General features: G+C 46.4%; 1 protein-coding gene across 12 annotated transcripts in view; it reads right to left on the reverse strand.

The window, feature by feature from the left end:
* LOC105479340 (solute carrier organic anion transporter family member 3A1) overlaps positions 1–17,682 on the reverse strand; it is a 324,288-nt gene that overhangs the window by 58,516 nt on the left and 248,090 nt on the right. For all 12 annotated transcript variants that reach the window (XR_011626118.1, XR_011626117.1, XR_011626119.1 and 9 more), the window contains 2 exons: positions 16,088–16,186; positions 6,179–6,442 (listed from right to left, as the gene is read on the reverse strand). Coding sequence is in view for 9 of the 12 variants with exons in the window: in XM_011737283.3 (XP_011735585.2) it covers positions 6,179–6,442; positions 16,088–16,186 (363 nt within the window). In the remaining 3 variants the exon portion in view is untranslated. The remainder of the gene's footprint in view (positions 1–6,178; positions 6,443–16,087; positions 16,187–17,682) is intronic.

Raw genomic sequence — 17,682 nt, forward strand, 5'->3', positions numbered from 1 at the left:
TCATGGAAGGACTTTGCCTCCATCCCTTAAAGCAAGAGGCAGCAACTCGATCAGATGTGTTCTGAAAAGATCACAGAGTGGACAACAGCCTGGAGGGCCCAGGGCATGCTGGAGTGTGGAGTGTTACCTTATAAATGTTAACAAGGACCCTCAGATCAACAGAGATCAAGAGCAGGCTGGAGAGAGATTTGGGTGGCAAAATCGGCTGAACTCCATGATGGACTGCATTGCTGGAGGGCAGGCGAGGTAACAAGGACCCAGGAGGATCTCAGCTCCTCAAAAGGTGAACCTTCTCTAGAGCTTGGGTTCTGCATGGCCTCTTTTGGAGGGGGAGCAGGCTGCAGAAGTGTAAGTTTCTCAGACACAGGAAGGGCTTTGTTACATGGGCCCCAGCCTGATTCCCTTTCTTTTCTTTCAGCAGTTTATGGACAATTTAGTGAACCCTTACAGGAAACAGGGGAAAGAGCACAGGATTATGGAGTCTGGAAAACTAGGTCCAGCCCAGCCACGGGAATCTGAGTACCTGGTTTAACATCACTCAGGGATCAGGACAGAGGTTAGCAACATAACCACCCCATCAGCCACCTGTGGGGGCCAAATGGGAGGTTGATGCAAGAGCTCTGGAAATCATAACTCATCTCCTAGATTTGGGTGGTGGCTTTAAAGACTCTGAGCCTGAGGCCCCAGCCCTGCCTACTCAGCCGGCACCTGCTGGCACCTGCTATCTTTTCTGGGACAGGAAGAGACCACTTGGCAGTCAGTGTGAAGCGCTCAGAGACAAGAGTGCTCAGCTTTTGATTGCCCTGCTCTTTCAGTGATCAAAGGCAGGACTCTCCCTTTGGATTTTAAACCTCTGGTGCGATTACACTCATCCCAGCTAGAAAACCTGGCAGAGGGTCAGGACAGGCCAATGCTCGCAGGGAGTTGGTTCTTCCCTTCCTCTTAGGCTGCAGCTGTGTCTGGAAGACCCATCATTTTAGGGTACATCTGTGCTGTTGCAGCCAGCAGCTGGAGTTTTAGTACACTCTGCTAAGAAGTCAGTTAGCACCTGCTGACGCCACTTATTCTTTAAGAGAGTGTTCGTTTACTGTCAGAAGTGGCAGCATAATGCCATGGTTAAAAAGACCGACACTGGAGCCTTCGCCCGGGTTCAAATGCCTTTCCTTTCTATCTACAAGCCTCACTTTCCTTATTGGTAAGTGGTACCAATGCCTCCTAAGGTACAGGGATGAAATATAACAGTGCACAAAAAAATCATTACCTGCTATTTGTGCATGTGTCCACGTCTATACATACATGCAGGCTGGCAAGAAAGTATTCACTTATTACTTCATTCAACCAGTATCACCTACATGCTATGCACTGTTCTGTGCGTTGGAAATGAACAGATGAACTACAGCTTCATCCCTGGAAAATGCATAATCTTTGGGCAGACACAGACAAGCAGAGAGACTGCCATGGTAATGTGTTCACAGGTGCTCTGCAGGGATTCTGGGGACCTCAGAGGAACGCAGCTAACCCAGCACCGGGTACACAGGGGCATGTACACAGAGGGGCTTTGGGGGGCTTCCTGGGGAGGTGAGAACAGAGTCCAGCCCAGAAGTGAGCTGAAGAAAGAAGGGCATTCCAGGGAGAAACAGCAGCAAACAAGAGATTGCCTGATGCATTCCAGGAAATGTACAGAGCTGGAGGGAGAAGGCACATGGACATGCGGCTGCAGAAGAGACCCTTGTCACGTCCATCAAGGCCTCTCAGGGCAAGAGACGCCGGAGAAAACTTACAATGAAGCACAAAACTGTGGAGGTGATATTTAATACACTATCTGATGGTGATACTGTACATTTGTCTATTACAGTCCCTGAACTTCTTCCCTCCAGGTGTAGCCTCTCACAAGCAATTCTGCAAACTCTGAGCATTTGCTAGATTCAGCACACTAGGTGCAGCCTTGTCCACACACGGCTTACCAAGTAGGAAAGGGGAGGAAAGGACACAAGAGGATGAACGTGAGGTGTGTAAAAAACAGGCCATCCAAAATGCGAGATCAGGGAGGAGCAGAGCCAGAGCCACGTCTTAAAGGAAAAGTTATTTGGTGGCACAGCTGAGAAGTAAAAATGCGCCTTGGCTTGGCAGGCCCCCACATCGGGGAGATACTGGAGTGTAACAAACCCAAGTATTTGTTCATCTGCTTTCTGCATGGTAAGATGGTTATGGGGCTGTTGCTATAAGATGGGGACTTCCAGGCTGACCTGGAGCAAGACTCTGGGCTTTCCGTCTCTCAGCTTTGGATAAGGGTTGCAAACCCAACTGATGGCTGACTGTTGGAAGCAGATGTCTGAAGCCTGCTTTTTATAGGGGGATGCTCTGAAAATCGAACCACAAACTCTAACCCCCATATCACCAGAGCTTGGTTTCCTCATCTAGAGACAGGAATAAACAGTGATACTGACCTTACACAGTTTTGGTAAAGACTAAACCAGACACCACATGTGAAAGCTGAGAGGAGTTAAGTGATGTGGCCAAGCCTGCATGATTAAGAAGTGACTGAGCAGGCCGGGCGCGGTGGCTCAAGCCTATAATCCCAGCACTTTGGGAGGCTGAGACGGGCGGATCACGAGGTCCGGAGATCAAGACCCTCCTGGCTAACACGGTGAAACCCCATTTCTACTAAACACATAAAAAAAAAAAACTAGCCGGACGTGGTGGCAGGCGCCTGTAGTCCCAGTTGCTCGGGAGGCTGAGGCAGGAGAATGGCGTAAACCTGGGAGGCGGAGCTTCCAGTGAGCTGAGATTCGGCCACTGCACTCCAGCCTGGGCGGCAGAGCGAAACTCCGTCTCAAAAGAAAAAAAAAAAAAGAAGTGACTGAGCTGGATTTTAACCTAGGTGGGTCTGCCTCAAAGCAGAGAGCCCCATTTTCTCCCAGGAGCAGGGGAAGACTTTCTAAGTTCCAGAGAAAAGGGGCTGGAAGGGCTCTTCTTGGTGTAATGCCAGCTCTTCTCAGCGCAATGCCAGCTCTTCTCAGGGGCCTTTGCTGTCTGCAGAGCACAGCAGGGGACACAGATTGATGGCCAAAGAAGAAACCCATTTGCAAACTCAGACAAAATGGATGAGAAATTGCAACATAGAGGTTTTAGGAGCAATGTCAATTCTATGTATACATGCAATGCTGTTCAGCTTATTTACATCCACAAATGTGTAACACACTGCATGTATAGCACTGCATTTGAAGCGTGGGTTTCACAGGATGCAAACTGGATGAAGGGTTTTGGAATGCCAGGGAGCACTGCATGGTGCTTTTGGTGGAAAAGCTCATATAGCAAAAACGTGTGTCTCACATGGAGAAATAAATCATATAAACGACTGTGGCCCCACTTCATGCACTGGCACGTATAAAATGTGTTTATTAGCATAATAGCTCACTTCACTGTATTTTGGCTCTTAAGGAGTCTTGTAGAAACACTTTCTTCCTTTCCTGTTGGGACATCATGTTAGTCCATTATGGACCAATTGCTTCTGGGAATTGTTAATTCTAAATTAAAATCATTAACCATCAGAAGCGAAGCCTGTGTGTATACAGATTACAATTTGTAATCAATATGGCCTTGTAGGTCCCAGACTCGTCTACCTGACCATGTACTTGTCAGCACAACGGCAGCTCACCCAGAGTGCCTGCTTATCTTGTCATTGCTTTGACCTTGCCTATTGCAACCTAGGAGAATATAAGCTCCAGAATATAAATCGCTTTAGTCTTGGCTGTGTTCAGCATCTAGTAGGGTCTCAGTAACTACCAATGGATAAAACAAATGAGTTAATGAGCAACTGCATCATGACCCAAGAATGCTGAAGCCATGGTAGGCCTCAAGACTCGGCTCAGCTCTGCCGCTGACCCTTCCCTCACCCGCAACTCATGGCCTAGGAGCGGTGGGCTTCTCTCTGTCTCTTTGCTGCATTTCTGTAACAACCTGTATTGCTTGTTATTGCGGTTCTCGAAACACTGGGCTGCCTTTGCTGACTTACAGGCCTGATCCTACGTGGGATGGTGAGTTCTCTGATGGCACCATTATATCTTTTTCATCTTTTTATTCCCAGAGATGAAAGATAAGTGATTACTAGTGCAGCTTTTACAATCAGAGCCCTTGGGAAACAGGGTCATTATTCGGAGGTGGGGAGCGACTTGGAAATGCTGTAGTTGCCCAGGGCCAGGATGTCCTTTGAAAGCCACACTCTCATACCTGCCCAATTTATTCCTAGGGGTCTAGTTACCAGGACACTTTCTATGGATGGCTGTTCTATTAGGGGAGTCGCAGGCATCACTCTCCTGCTACTAGGGGAGTCGCAGGCACCTTCCTTGCCTGGGGGCGGCTGGAAGTGAGCCTATTTTATTAAGCACACATGCATGGGGACGGGGGCATTCCAAGCCAAGGCAACCTTAGAGGACACAGATTGGCTGGCCTTCTCATCTACCAGTGCATTCTGGAACTTAAATTTTACGGATGATTCCAAATTACAGCATTGGTAGAAACCATTGTGGAACGCGGGGCCAGACATAACATTAGGATATTAAAATTGTCTCTCTTCAGAAATAACACAAGTTCTTCAGATTCCTCATGGACTAACAGGTACGATTAACAGACAGTCTTCTGCAGCAGTGCTTTCATTTTCGAGACAGCACTGGCAGTGAGGAATTGTGTTATTACAGTTTTACATTCGTGGAAAAGAAGCAGGGGGGGAGTTAATGATTGCAGGGCTGGTGAGGAACAGAACAGGGGGCTGAGCACAAAGCAGTTCAAGCTTCTCTCCACGAATGTCTAGCATCTCCATAGAAGGCGCACATTGTTACACAGAAGTTTAGTAAACAGACTTTGACTGCTAGGAAATGTCTAAAGCACAGGAGGACTGCATGTGCCACTGCGGAAGTCTGATCCGGCTGAGTGCCTCATTTCTGCACAGAGGGGACTGGCCATCTCCCTTCTGCATCCCAGCTTCCCTGGGAAGTAGTGCCTGACCTTGCTCCTGGCTGCATGAGCCCACTCATTTCTAAAATCCAGCAGGACTTCAGGGGAGCTGAGTAAGGAGTCGTGTGCATTAAGGAACCCCACACATACCTCGCCTGATGGTCGCTGAGCAGCTTCTGAGACTGCCAGGCTACATTCAACTCCTCGTCATTTTCCTCATCTTTAAAGGATTGTGCTAAGATGGAAACAACTTGGGGGGTGGGGCGGAGCTCTCATTCTCATTCTGCATCACTGTTTGTGCTTCACCATTTTTTCAGAAAAGTTGCACATTTTTCTTTAAAAAATGATAGCAAGAGCTTTGCTGCATTCTAAAGTGTGACTGTGTCATTAAGACTGGGTTAATATTTCTTTCTTCAGGAAAACATCTCTCATCTTTAGTGGAGGCAATGAAAGGACAAAGTGAATCTACAGAAATGTACTTTGGAGTTGGCTTTATTTATTTATTTATTTATTTATTTATTTAGAGATGGAGTCTTGCTCTGTCACCCAGGCTGGAGTGCAGTGGTGCAATCTCAGCTCACTGCAACCTCTGGTGAGCTTGAACCCAGGACTAGGTGATTCTCCTGCCTCAGCCTTCCGAGTAGCTGGGATTACAGGCACATGCCACCAAGCCCGGCTAATTTTTGTATTTTAGTAGAGATGGGGTTTCACCATGGTGGGCAGGCTAGTCTCAAACTCCTGACCTCAAGTGATCCACCTGCCTTGGCTTCCCAAAGGGCTGGGATTATAGGCTTGAGCCATCGCGCCAGGCTGGAGGTGGCTTTTTAAAGAATGCTGATATCAGGCAAAGGAAGCCAACTTCAAAAGTCCTTTATTGCTTCCAGGGGCTTATAGGTGGCCTGAAAGAATTCAAAAAAGCTCCACAGAATATTTTGCTTCCTTCTAAAGACATTTACGTTTATTAAATGTCAGGTCCTATATTAACCACTGGGTCCCTTTAACAAATGGTAGCTACTTCATTTTTGTTTTTATTAAGCAAGTCAGGTTATTTACTTCTCAGGAATAAGTTAAGTACCTGGCTGGTAGAGGCCGGCCATGCAGGCCAATATTATTCTGCCTCCACCAAGTCCCCAAGCACCCCAGTCCTGGGTGCTACCCCTTCACTCATCACCCCCATCCCAATCCCCCTACTGTTCTGAGCAGAGGCAGATGAGGCCACTTTTACCTCTCAGCTGCTGGAAACAGGAGGCACTGCTGTCTGGCTCCAGGGGGTGCCTCAGGACCCCATTGCTGGGCTTGGGCCTCTCGTATTCTCTTTCGGGGAGCATGGCCTGCTCGCTTTCCATGGTGGGGTCTGAGTGCGGGGGCAGGGACTGTGGAAACCCAAACATCAAGAGGGAAGAGAAGAAGAGTAAGGCACCGCAGAGCAGAAAGCCACCCCACCAGGCTCCAATCCAGCGGGGGTCATCCGGAGTGATGTCCAGGTTACCTGCAAAGGGAAAGAGCACAGCTTAGTGGAGAAAAGAAGGCTGCACCACTGGGGATTTTACTGAGAATCTGACTCAGTTGAATAGAGAGGGCAAAGGCTCTAGAAATGACCTGGGGTTGGGAACAGTGGCTGCCAGGCTACGAAGCCTATTGTTGCACATCAGCAGTTCTGTTTCTCTCAAAGCCCAAGGCTGATCACATTCCCTCCTTAATTTTCTTGTCTACCCTGTGTTTACATCAGTCTAAACAAAAACAGTGAGAAGCCAGACATTCTCTGAATTTAGGTTAAAACTGACTGGCTTGGCAGAGCTGCCAAGGTGTGCTCAAAGAAACACAAGGGAGTGTTTATTGTTCAGAGGTAGATTTTCATCAGGTATATTCACTCTTGGCTTCCAAAAAGCAGCTCATATGAGATCCCACTCAAAGCCCCACTCAGTGTCTTAAATTAGGTTCACAGCTCGTCAGGGGAGGCACACAATAGGGTTTTACAGCATGGCCTCTGAAGCCAGGCTGCCTGGGTTGAAGTCCTACCCCTTGCTCTCTGTGTGATCCTAGGCCAGTGGTTTGAACTCTCTATGCCTCAGTTTACTGATCTGTATAACATCTATGATGATGGTAGTACTTAGTGGGAAGATTAAATGACCACACCAGACATAAAATGCTCAGAACAGTACCTGGCACATGCTGGGGCATCCAGATGATGGTAGCCTGTTATTTATGGTGAGGGTCCCTTGTTTCCATGCTACTAGTGGAGAGGTTAATGCCAACCCTGTTGGTGGCCTGTGGCTTGGCACCAGCTCTCTAATACAAAGCTTTGCAGCCAACTCATGTGCTTAAAGGTGCTATGCATGTGGTTTGGTGGCCTTGTACCACTATTTGATTTTGCCAGCTAAGTCACAAGAACATAAACTTCAGCTTACCCTTTGGTACAGTTTTTTTCTTTCTCTCTCTTTACAACTGCCTTGCACAGCACGGCTCCCAGGCGAGCTGCTTAGAAATGTCTCTTTGATAACAAACCACGCCCCTGGAACACGGAAGGAGAACTGGGGAGATCTGGGCAATGGTGTATGAAGTAGGACCAACAGGGCTGCAGGCCTGGACCAGATGGATGGACAGCTCTGGGAAGAGTAATGACCGCAGACACCAGATGAACACTTCAGCATTCATAAAATGCTCTCCCTGAAGACTCCTCAGCTAGCATTAATGATAATGCCAGTCGTCATTTATTGAGGGTTTCCTCTGCACCAGGCATTAAGCAGAGCACATTCTTAACTGTTCCAGCCAACCTTCCCCATAACTCTACAAGGCAGGACTTTTATTATCTCTATTTTCTATAGATGGAGAAACTGAGGCTTAGAAAGGTTAGGTTCCTTGCCCAGGTTCATGGGGCTGAAGGACGGAACAAGGTCCACGCTCTCACCTTTCTGTTCCACTGCCCCTCTTCAATGTCTGGACTTTGTTTTGGGCTCCCTATAGGGCCTGAGGTGAATGATCAATTCCTGCTCTTTGTGCCATGAGCCTAAGGCCGCCAGCTCTTCCAGTAAGTAGCAAGTGGCCTTTAGAACACTGGTGAGTCACTGTCCTGGAGACGCTGACATACACTCAGCAGCAATAACAGCACTACGATGGACCAGATGTTTCTGCACAGCTACAAGCTGGAGAGGGGACAGTGTAAGCTTTGAGAACTTGGGGTCAAATCCCATCTCTGCCACTTACTAGCACGTGATACTGGGCAGATTACTTGCTAATCCCAGCTCTGCCACTTACTAGCATATGATACTGGGCAGGTTACTTACCCTCCTTGAGTCTTAGCTGCATCATTTGCAAAATGAAGACAGCTTCAACCTAGAGTGGTTGCAAGGATGACAGGCAATGAGCAAGAATCACCTGATGCATAGTAGGCTCTTTATATAGAGAGTAGATCTTGTTATTTGCACTTTTATGTACATATATGTATATAAATGAGAATCTCAAAATAGGGATCTTTTTAAAAGGTACGGCATGGGAAAACACAAGGTGATCTTGAAAGCATCTTTATGCAAATGAGGGAAGACACAAGGAAGTGATATTGCCTCTGGTAGCTGAACAGGAATGTTTTCACTAGTCACTTACTGTGTTTCTTCACCTGCTGCCAAGCAATGAATGAAAACAGAAGACAGCAAAAGGGAGCTGAAGTATTTCCTCCATTATCTCCAGGCTCCATAAAGGGGGAATTGAAAAGCTGGCAGATGTGAGCTGGTAAAGAGAGAGAAATCCTAGCAGTTGTTTGGGGGAACAAAATTAGAAAAGTCATATTTTAGTTAGGAATTTAGTGACTCTGTTGTTCTATGTGTGAGAAAACATCCCAGGGAGAGGGACAGTGATGGGGGAGGTGACAGTTTGTGTGAACATGTCAACTTGCTCCCTGTAGGTATGTGTATGTGTGAGGAAAGCCAACATTGGCTCAGTTTGAAAGACGGGGAAGGGCACGTCACCTGTGTCAGAACCAAAGCCCACCTGCCACCTGGGCAAGGACAAGAGACGGGGCCTGCGTGAAGGTGGCATACAGCAGCATTCTGTAGATCCCAGATACTCATCACTGACTATTTTGGGAAGTATTGATTTTTTTCTCCATTTCAATTATCCGGAGCACTGTGGCAGACACAGAAATAACATGCAGAGGGAAACCGCTCGGCTGTAGAGTGTGCTGCCCTGAGGGCGGGGGGAGGCTTGGTGACTTTGATCTAGGAAAGACAACTAACGGTTGGACCTGTCTGAAAAATGTCTTACCTCTGTCCATCTCTATAACAAACACTATTTTTTCTTTTCTTTTCTTTTCTTTTTTTTTTTGAGGCGGATTCTTGCTCTGTCGCCCAGGCTGGAGTGCAGTGGCGTGATCTCAGCTCACCACAACCTCCACCTCCTGTGGAGGTGATTCTCCTGCCTCAGCCTCTCGAGTACTGAGATTACAGGCGCCCACCACCATGCCTGACTAATTTTTGTACTTTTGGTAGAGATGGGGTTTCACACCGTGTTGGCCAGGCTGGTCTTGAACTCCTGACTTCAGGTGATCCACCCACATTGGCCTCCCAAAGTGCTGGGATTACAGGTGTGAACCACTGTGCCCAGCTAACAAGACATTTTGGCTAGTTATGGTGAAAAATCTCCCTCCACCTGCTGGCAATCATCTGTCAATGCTCTACAGATACTGTTTCAGTACTAGAGATATTGAGGGAGAGTTCTCTGTGTGGCTGGAAGAGGACAGTGTGGTAGATGTTATTAGTGTCCTCCACCTCTGATGTCAAGGAGGATGACACCTCCTCACTCTGTGAAGTTAGGTGTCACCATAAGCCACAGAGATTTGCCTATGAAATGTGAGCAAGGGGGTTATGTATCATTTCTGGATGGAAGTGTGTATGAGCTGGTGCATGACTCCAACCCCTTTCCTCCTAAGATGGTATCTGACAGGCTACAATAAACGAAATGTTCGTGTTGATCTGCATTGGATCTAGCACAAAGAAGAAAGAACCATTTAGTATTCTAAGCTGCTGAGATTTGGGAGCTGTTTGTTACTGCAACATAACCTAGTCTACCCTGACTAGTACAAAAGGTTTAGGAAATAAAAATCCATGTTCTATAAGAACAGCCGTCTCAGGCAGGCTTGACATAGCAAAGTATTGTTTTAGGTAAAGGTAGGGAGGAAGGCTTGAAAACCTCTTTACTTCTCTATTTGGTTCTAGTTAGTGTCTTAACTTTAAAAAAACGGCTGCAGTTTCAGCCTTCTGGCAAGGGCTGCTTTCAGTAAGATGCCCAGAACAAAACTGAAAGCACCAATCTGTTTCATTTACTTAGATACATTCAATTGCCAACAAAACTAAACACATGGATGAAGAAAGATGTTGAATAAAATGAGGTAGAGACAGTATCTCAGGCTGAGGGAACAGGCTGAGCCAAGGTGTGGCACACTCAGGGGACTCTAAGTGAATAGGCTCAACTCCCTCATCAAGCCACTAATCTACCCCGTGGTCATTTCAGACAATGAGAACAGATGCCATTTCATTCTGAGGGAAGTCTGGTAAAGGGGACAGGAGAAAAGGGTTGCAGAGTGGAACAAAGAGAGCCATACACTGGGTGTACCATGATGGAAATGTCTGTCATGAAGCCAGGCACACCTTGGACTTGTCTTGACATAGAAGGTTTTTCTATGGCGTAGAAGGTTTTTCTCCTTTTCCAGATCCATTTCCCCTATTTATTTATTTATTTATTTATTTTTTTTGGAGATGGAGTTTCACTCTATTACCCAGGCTGGAGTGCAGTGGTGAGATCTCAGTTTATTGCAACCTCCACCTCCCAGGTTCAAGCAATTCTCCTGTGTCAGCCTCCCAAGTAGCTGGGATTACAGGTGCCTACCATCATGCCCGGCTAATTTTTATTTTTAGTAGAGACAGGTTTCACCATGTTGGCTGGTCTCAAACTCCTGACCTCAGGTGATCCACCTGCCTCGGCCTCCCAAAGTGCTGGGATTACAGGTGAGAGCCACTATGTCCAGCCTTACGAGATCCATTTTTCTAACCCTTCCACTCTTTGTGTCTGACTTTTGGGTTGTTCTTATTTGTTGCTTGTATTGGGTAAGTTGAGAGTTGTTGACAGCTGTTTACTCTTTCTGCCAAAGGTCAACTGAACTAGGGGGCTCACTGAGATTTCCACCCATTTCCAAGATCAAATGAAAAGTCACTGGAAATACAGTTAAACCAGTTTAAAACTAACCAACCAACCCACCCACAAACTCATGAGGATACCTGAGATTGTGAGAAGAGCAGATCAAAGCAAAGTGGCGACATTTACTTCTTACTCCTGGGACATATGGACTTTTTTTTTTTTTTTTTGTAGTTCATTTACCTATTTGTTTAACCTATGTTGCCACACTTTTGCTATGGGACTCAAGAATTCTAAGAGTATCAGTAAGTTACAAACCTAATTAGAAAATGGAGACAGGAAGGGGCTAAGGCTGGAGGGTGGTATTGAACATCTAGAATCCCAGCCATTGGGCTAATTAGCCCAAAATGAAGGAATCTAGCAGTAGCAGCCAACCCTCAGGACAGCAGGGCAGGAGGCTCTCAGTCTGTTGACCTTTCTTGTGAAGCAAACAGATGGCCACATCTTGTTCCAGCTGCCAACGCCATGCAGCCTTCTGCGAGCCCTGCTGGTGTGTGCCTCAGGACAAGTCTGCACGGATGTGCTGGTGAGGCTAGGTCATCTCAACAAGGCCTTTGTCCACGGAAGGGAGCCCCCTTCTGGCTACATGCCTGGAGATGTTTCAGGGAAGCCAGCTGTTCTGTTAAGAGTGGGGCTTTGAGGTCAGACAGGCCTGGGAATGAATCCTTGCTCTATCCCTAGCTGTGGAAACTGTTAACCTCTCGGATTTCTTATTATAAGTATTTATTGTGTGCTTACTATACACCAGTCATTGTGCTAAATGCTTTGCATGAGTAGCTCATGCCATCCACGCACAGACTCAGGATGTGTGTGTAATGTCCCCAGGATCACAGAACTCGTAAGGGGGGTAGTCAGGATTCAAATGGAGTCTGATTCCAGTGCTCGAATTCTTAACCATTGCATGATAATGCCTCACCTAATAGTAGGATATACACTCCCATAAAAATGTGCTGAGGCTCCAATGAGGCAATCTATGTACAGCTTTAATAAGTGACCAATTCATGGCTGCTGGTATTGCTAATCTTCTTGTAATAAACCCACATAGTTAAGGCTTGCCAAGGCAGTGATTAGATATGTATTCTGTTACCAAGTCCTTCTTTTCTTCAAGGTCCTGTTCTCACCTGGGGTTCAGTTTAACAAAGAACCTAAAAAAGAAATCCTGGAGGTACCATCATGTCTTCCCCCAGCTCTCAGGGGACAGAGTTATTCTCCCTGAGCTGAGGAGCAAAGGGAACCATGTAGGGATCAAACACGGATGAAAGATAGCAGCAGACACAGCCCATGTCTAAGTGGAGCCAGTTGGGACCTCCAGGCAAGGTGCCCCGTGGGGGTTCTCACCCCAGAGCTGGCCCATGTCTACAACCAACCCTCCTTGGCACCCCCAGCTGCATCTACTCACAAGTTTCAACCAGGCTTCCTCACTGGATTCTCCTCTCAATGTGGGCACCAGGCTATGTGGTGGACGCCACTTTCTCTCCTCCATCTACCCCATAACGAGGGCCCTCTGTGGACCTGCCTTGCCGCTTCCCCACAAATTTCAGGCTGCTGCTTTTCCTGGACCCCAATCTCAGTGGGGACTTCAGAAACATGTGTCCGTGTGTGGCCCTCGTCTATTAATGCCTACAGTGATGTTCCCATACATTGGACAGCCCTACAGAAGAGTACTGCTTTAGGAAAGCAAGGAAAAGACAGGGGAGGCCCTAAAGAAATTAAGAATCCCTTCCTCAAATACAGCCCAAATCCACCCCCAGGCGGCAAGTTTCAGTCACAAGATTAGAAACAATAAAAACTGCTGGAAACTACAGAATTCTGTGGCTGACTCCCTAAATAGGATAAATGATATTCTTCTGCCCTCTACTGGTAAAGAGCTGCACCAACCCTCACGGTGCCTATGGGAAGGACGCAAAGATCGTGACTGACAATGCACCTTGCATTCTTTAGAAACAGAAAGAGAAGTCCATTATCAACTTGGTGGGGAAGGCTGCCATCAGCGAGATGCCCACACAGGACTGAAAAGAGCCCACCTGCCTTACATCCATGTAGGCACCAAGTAGCCAATGAGACTGGAACCATGGATCACACCGCTACACCCTGGGCCTTAAAGGGCAAACAGAGATGCTGAACACAGTAAGATGGACACAGCATTCCAGGCTGAACGAACAGCCTCAGCGAATGGAGGGAACCGGGAGTAGATGGGCTAAGCCTCCTCCAGCCATCTGTCTACCTGCTGGTCATTGCGGGCACTGAGAGAAGGTGCCGTTTCATTCTCCTAAGAGAGTTTGGTGAGTGCAATCTTCACAGGCAGGCTCAGGAGATCTGGGTTTTATAGAGATACATTCCTTGGATTGGGGACATCCCTTCCCCTGTCTGTGACTCAGTTTCCTCATTTGGAAAATGAAAGAGTTGGAAAGGAATGATGTCTGAGGCTCTTTCCAGCTCAGATAATCTGGTCATTCACAGGGTTTTGGTTCAAAGGCCACCACTGATACCACTGAGGGCAAAATATGCCACCTGGCCACTTTGCTACCCTTCAAGGTGGCTTCCCCATTGTATCAGGAGAATGCCTCCTCTCTATCCCCTCTGCTGGCCCTGTCTTGTGCTGCCTTGGGTGTAGTGGTGGAAGCTGGCCTGTCTATACGAACAAGATGGAAACCGACTCACTTCACACGTCCTGTCTCTTCCCAGCCCACCCCTTACCGCACTCCCTAGGAAATGGGTTCAAAGGGCCAGCCAATGGCTACAAAACACCAGCACTCAATCACCTTCTGAACAGACTCAGCACTTTAAAAGTATAAATAAATAAGGCTGCCTCTGATTTTTTTTTTTCCACTTGGAATCTGTAACATCATTAGCTACAAGTAAATATATCAGTGGGATTAATGGAGTGAATCACAAAGCGACTTGATTGGATTTAAAACCACATTATTTCTTTGGGGTGAATTAGTAAATTTAGCACTGTCAAGAGATGATGGATTGAGAACCTGGGGACTGAGAATTCTTATTGATCCTGAGGATAGATCGGCATGAGAAGCAAAGGCTGGAATGGCTTCTCACCTTCTGTTTTCAGAGAGAAAGGAAATACAGCTTTGCTACATGCTAAACTACATGTAAATATAGTGTTCCTTTTCAGACACAAGGTAGAGATGTGACTGCACATGGTAGGCAATGACCCAGATGGTCTGTAAAATCCCTGCTGCCTGGTATTCCGGTCCCTGTGTAATAATCCCTTCTCTTTCGATAGTAAACCTGAACAAGTGACTAGCTTCTTTTTTTTTTTTTTTTTTTTTTTTGAGATGGAGTCTTGCTCTGTCACCCAGGCTGGAATGCAGTGGTGCGATCTTGGCTCACTGCAAGCTCCGCCTCCCGGGTTCACACCATTCTCCTGCCTCAGCCTCCCAAGTAGCTGGGACTACAGGCACCCACCGCCACGCCCGGCTAATTTTTTGCATTTTTAGTAGAGACGAGGTTTCACCGTGTTAGCCAGGATGGTCTCGATCTCCTGACCTCGTGATCCGCCTGTCTCGGCCTCCCAAAGTGCTGGGATTACAGGCGTGAGCCACTGCGCCCGGCCAGTGACTAGCTTCTAACAAACAAAATACAGCAGAAGTAATGAGATGTCACTTCTGAGATTGGGTTATAAAAAGACTGTGGCTCCTGCCTCAGGTGCTCTCTCTCACCTTCTCTTGGGTTGTTTGCTTCAGGGGTGTCACGGTGAGGTAGCCCCCTCCTGTGGGCCCATGGCAGTGAGCTTGGAAGTGGATCCTCCCCAAGTTGAGCCTTGGGATGACCCAAGACCAGGTTGCCACCTTGCAACACCTTGACTGCAGCCTCATAAGAGACCTTGAGCTAGAACTGCCCAGTGATGCGGCTCCTGTATTCCAGACCCACAGAAAAAAATATGAAGAACTGCGTGATAAGAAATGTCTGCTGTTTTAGGTCACTCGGTTTGGGGTCATTTCTTATGCAGCAACAGGAAACCAATACACCACGTGACTTGCTTTTGTTGATGAAATATGAGGGGAAACATTGTATGTCATTTCTGAGTAGAGGTTTCAAGGGCCAGAGTAAAACTGGTTTCCTGCCTTGGTAACTGTGCAAGCTGGGGTCAGGATGGAACTTCTGTGAGCCTGGGCCCGGGGCACTGGGAATGCTTACTGATCCTGAGAACAGATCAACAGGTGACCATGATGAGCCAAGTCTCCCTGACCCCGACACTGCCGACCTACCCTGCACATGTAGTGTGACCAAGAAATAAACCTTAGTTGTGTAAAATCACTGAGGTTTTGGGACCGTCTGTCACCACAGCACAGTCTAGCCCATCGATCTCGCATCCCATTCAATCCCACAATCGTGGATTGGGGAACTCAGGGTCGTCTGAGACTTGCACTTCCTGCTAAGAACACAAGTTCTGATGAAAATGGTTTTGAATGTGGATATTTCCTCACAAAGGCCACCACAACAGTGTCTTCTAAAAGCATTTTCCAATATTCTGTCTCACTGACCCCTTTCGTACACTTGCACTTCCAGAACACATGCTCCAACTCTTAGTTTGGAAAGTAGGATCCTCACATAGGTTAATGGGCCACCACTCAATGAGCATATGCCAAGCATTTCTACACAGACACTCACATTAAATTCTTATCTGCCAGGCAGATATAATTATTGTTACCCTTTATTTACAGATAAGGAAAATACAGATTTGAGTAGTAAAATCAGCTACTGGGGGTTATTCAGCCTCCAGGTAGATGTTGGCAGAACCCAGACTTGAGTCAGGCCCTCTGAACCAACATTCATATTCTTTCAACTAATCTCGGGTGAGCCCCAGGTACAGAGGCAGGGGCATCAAGACTGTCTCTGAGCAAGAAGGTTTTAGAACCCACAGGCTGAAGCCGCATTTATGAGGGAGGAAATGCTTGTGGGTGGAAGGTAGATATCAAGATATATTCCTTACTTGTGTCAATGAAGACTGCATCCACGTAGATTTTGGTACAGAAAGAGCCCAGGATAAACCCGCAGGCTGGTCCAAATACCAGCATCGTGAACAGGATTCCTGAAAGAAGATGATAAAAAAAAAAAAAAAAAGAGATTACAAAACAGAGGCTATTCAATGAGCAAAATCACCAAAGGTCAAGGATATTATTTTACATTGATGAGATGAGATGTCTGCTTTTACAAATGACATTAGGAATTATTCTAAAAATCCTAGAGGGGAAAGCCTGAATTTATAATTTTTGGAAACTCTATGAAAGCACTGTATATTATGCTACAATTCTATAGTATTTTGCTAGGTTGCTTTGAAATTTGTGTCCTTTACTTTTAGAGGACTTCACCCCACATCAAACATATTAAAATATATCTGCATCTATCATTAAATATTTTTTCTGCAATCCACACTTTCGAAAAGACTTTTATAATTTTGCTTTTACATTTATTTGGCTTTATGTAACTCATTTAATCTGTGGTTGGCTAAGATCCCTTGACACCCATTGTGCAAACTCAGGAATTTTTTGTGAAGTGAGGATAATCTATGCCACAAATTATTTTCAAATATAATAAAACGTTCTGACTCTGAAATTTAGCAAATAGCAAAGTTCCCACAATGGTAAATATCTAACATTTAGTTACATATTTATTAATTTCAATTCTTCAATTTCTCTCCATGTTTTGAAGTCATTATCTGTTTCCATTGTTGTTGTGGCTATAACAGCTGTTCAGGAATTAAGCGTTTCTGTAGGACCTGAGAAGATGGCAAGTTCTGGGTAGTGCTTAAGTATCTGATGGACACAATACCTGGTATTTTACACAGAAATTTTAGGACATTCCGGGAAAAGTACTGATCCCAAACTCAAACCCACAGGCTGTATCTATTTAAATTTCAATTGGGTAGACATTTCTTGAGCACTGATAGTTCTCCAGGCCCTGGAGGCAAAAATAAGAGTCAAGAAAGTGGCTCTTCCCTTTAGAAGCTGGCCATCTGATGAGGACAGTCAGTGCATGGGTAATTCCAACCCAGGTAGCTCCAACGGTGGGTGCTAACAGGCCACACAGGCACCTGAAGAGCAGGGTAAGAGATGAATTTCACGGCAAGGAACCTAAGCCCAGTGGAGGGTAGCTCTCCAGCCTAGTCTGTTCATAGGGGTAGATCAACTCACCCTAAATTCTCTTGGTGATGTTGTGGAACCAATCACATATTCATCCATTCAGTCAAGTTTTCCTGAGCTCCTTCTATGTGCCAAGGACTATTCTCAGGGTTGGGGATTCGGTGCTGAACCAAACAGTAAAAAATCCTGGCCTCGCTGACTTGAAGCTTTCCCTCCTCTGAAGTCATTCATTGACTTAGGGTGGGGAAAAACAACTTAAACTACACAGGGGAAAGCAAATGGTTTTAAATACTGGGCAAAGGAAGCCACGTGATATAGTTTGCATGTTTGTCTCCTCCAAATCTCATGTTGAAGTGTAATCCATAATGTTGGAGGTGGGGCCTAATGGGAGGTATTAGATCATGGGGCTCACGAATGGTTCAGCACTGCCCCCTTGGTGATGAGT

Source organism: Macaca nemestrina, chromosome 7 (assembly GCF_043159975.1).
Source record: "Macaca nemestrina isolate mMacNem1 chromosome 7, mMacNem.hap1, whole genome shotgun sequence".
Taxonomy (NCBI): Eukaryota; Metazoa; Chordata; class Mammalia; order Primates; family Cercopithecidae; genus Macaca; species Macaca nemestrina.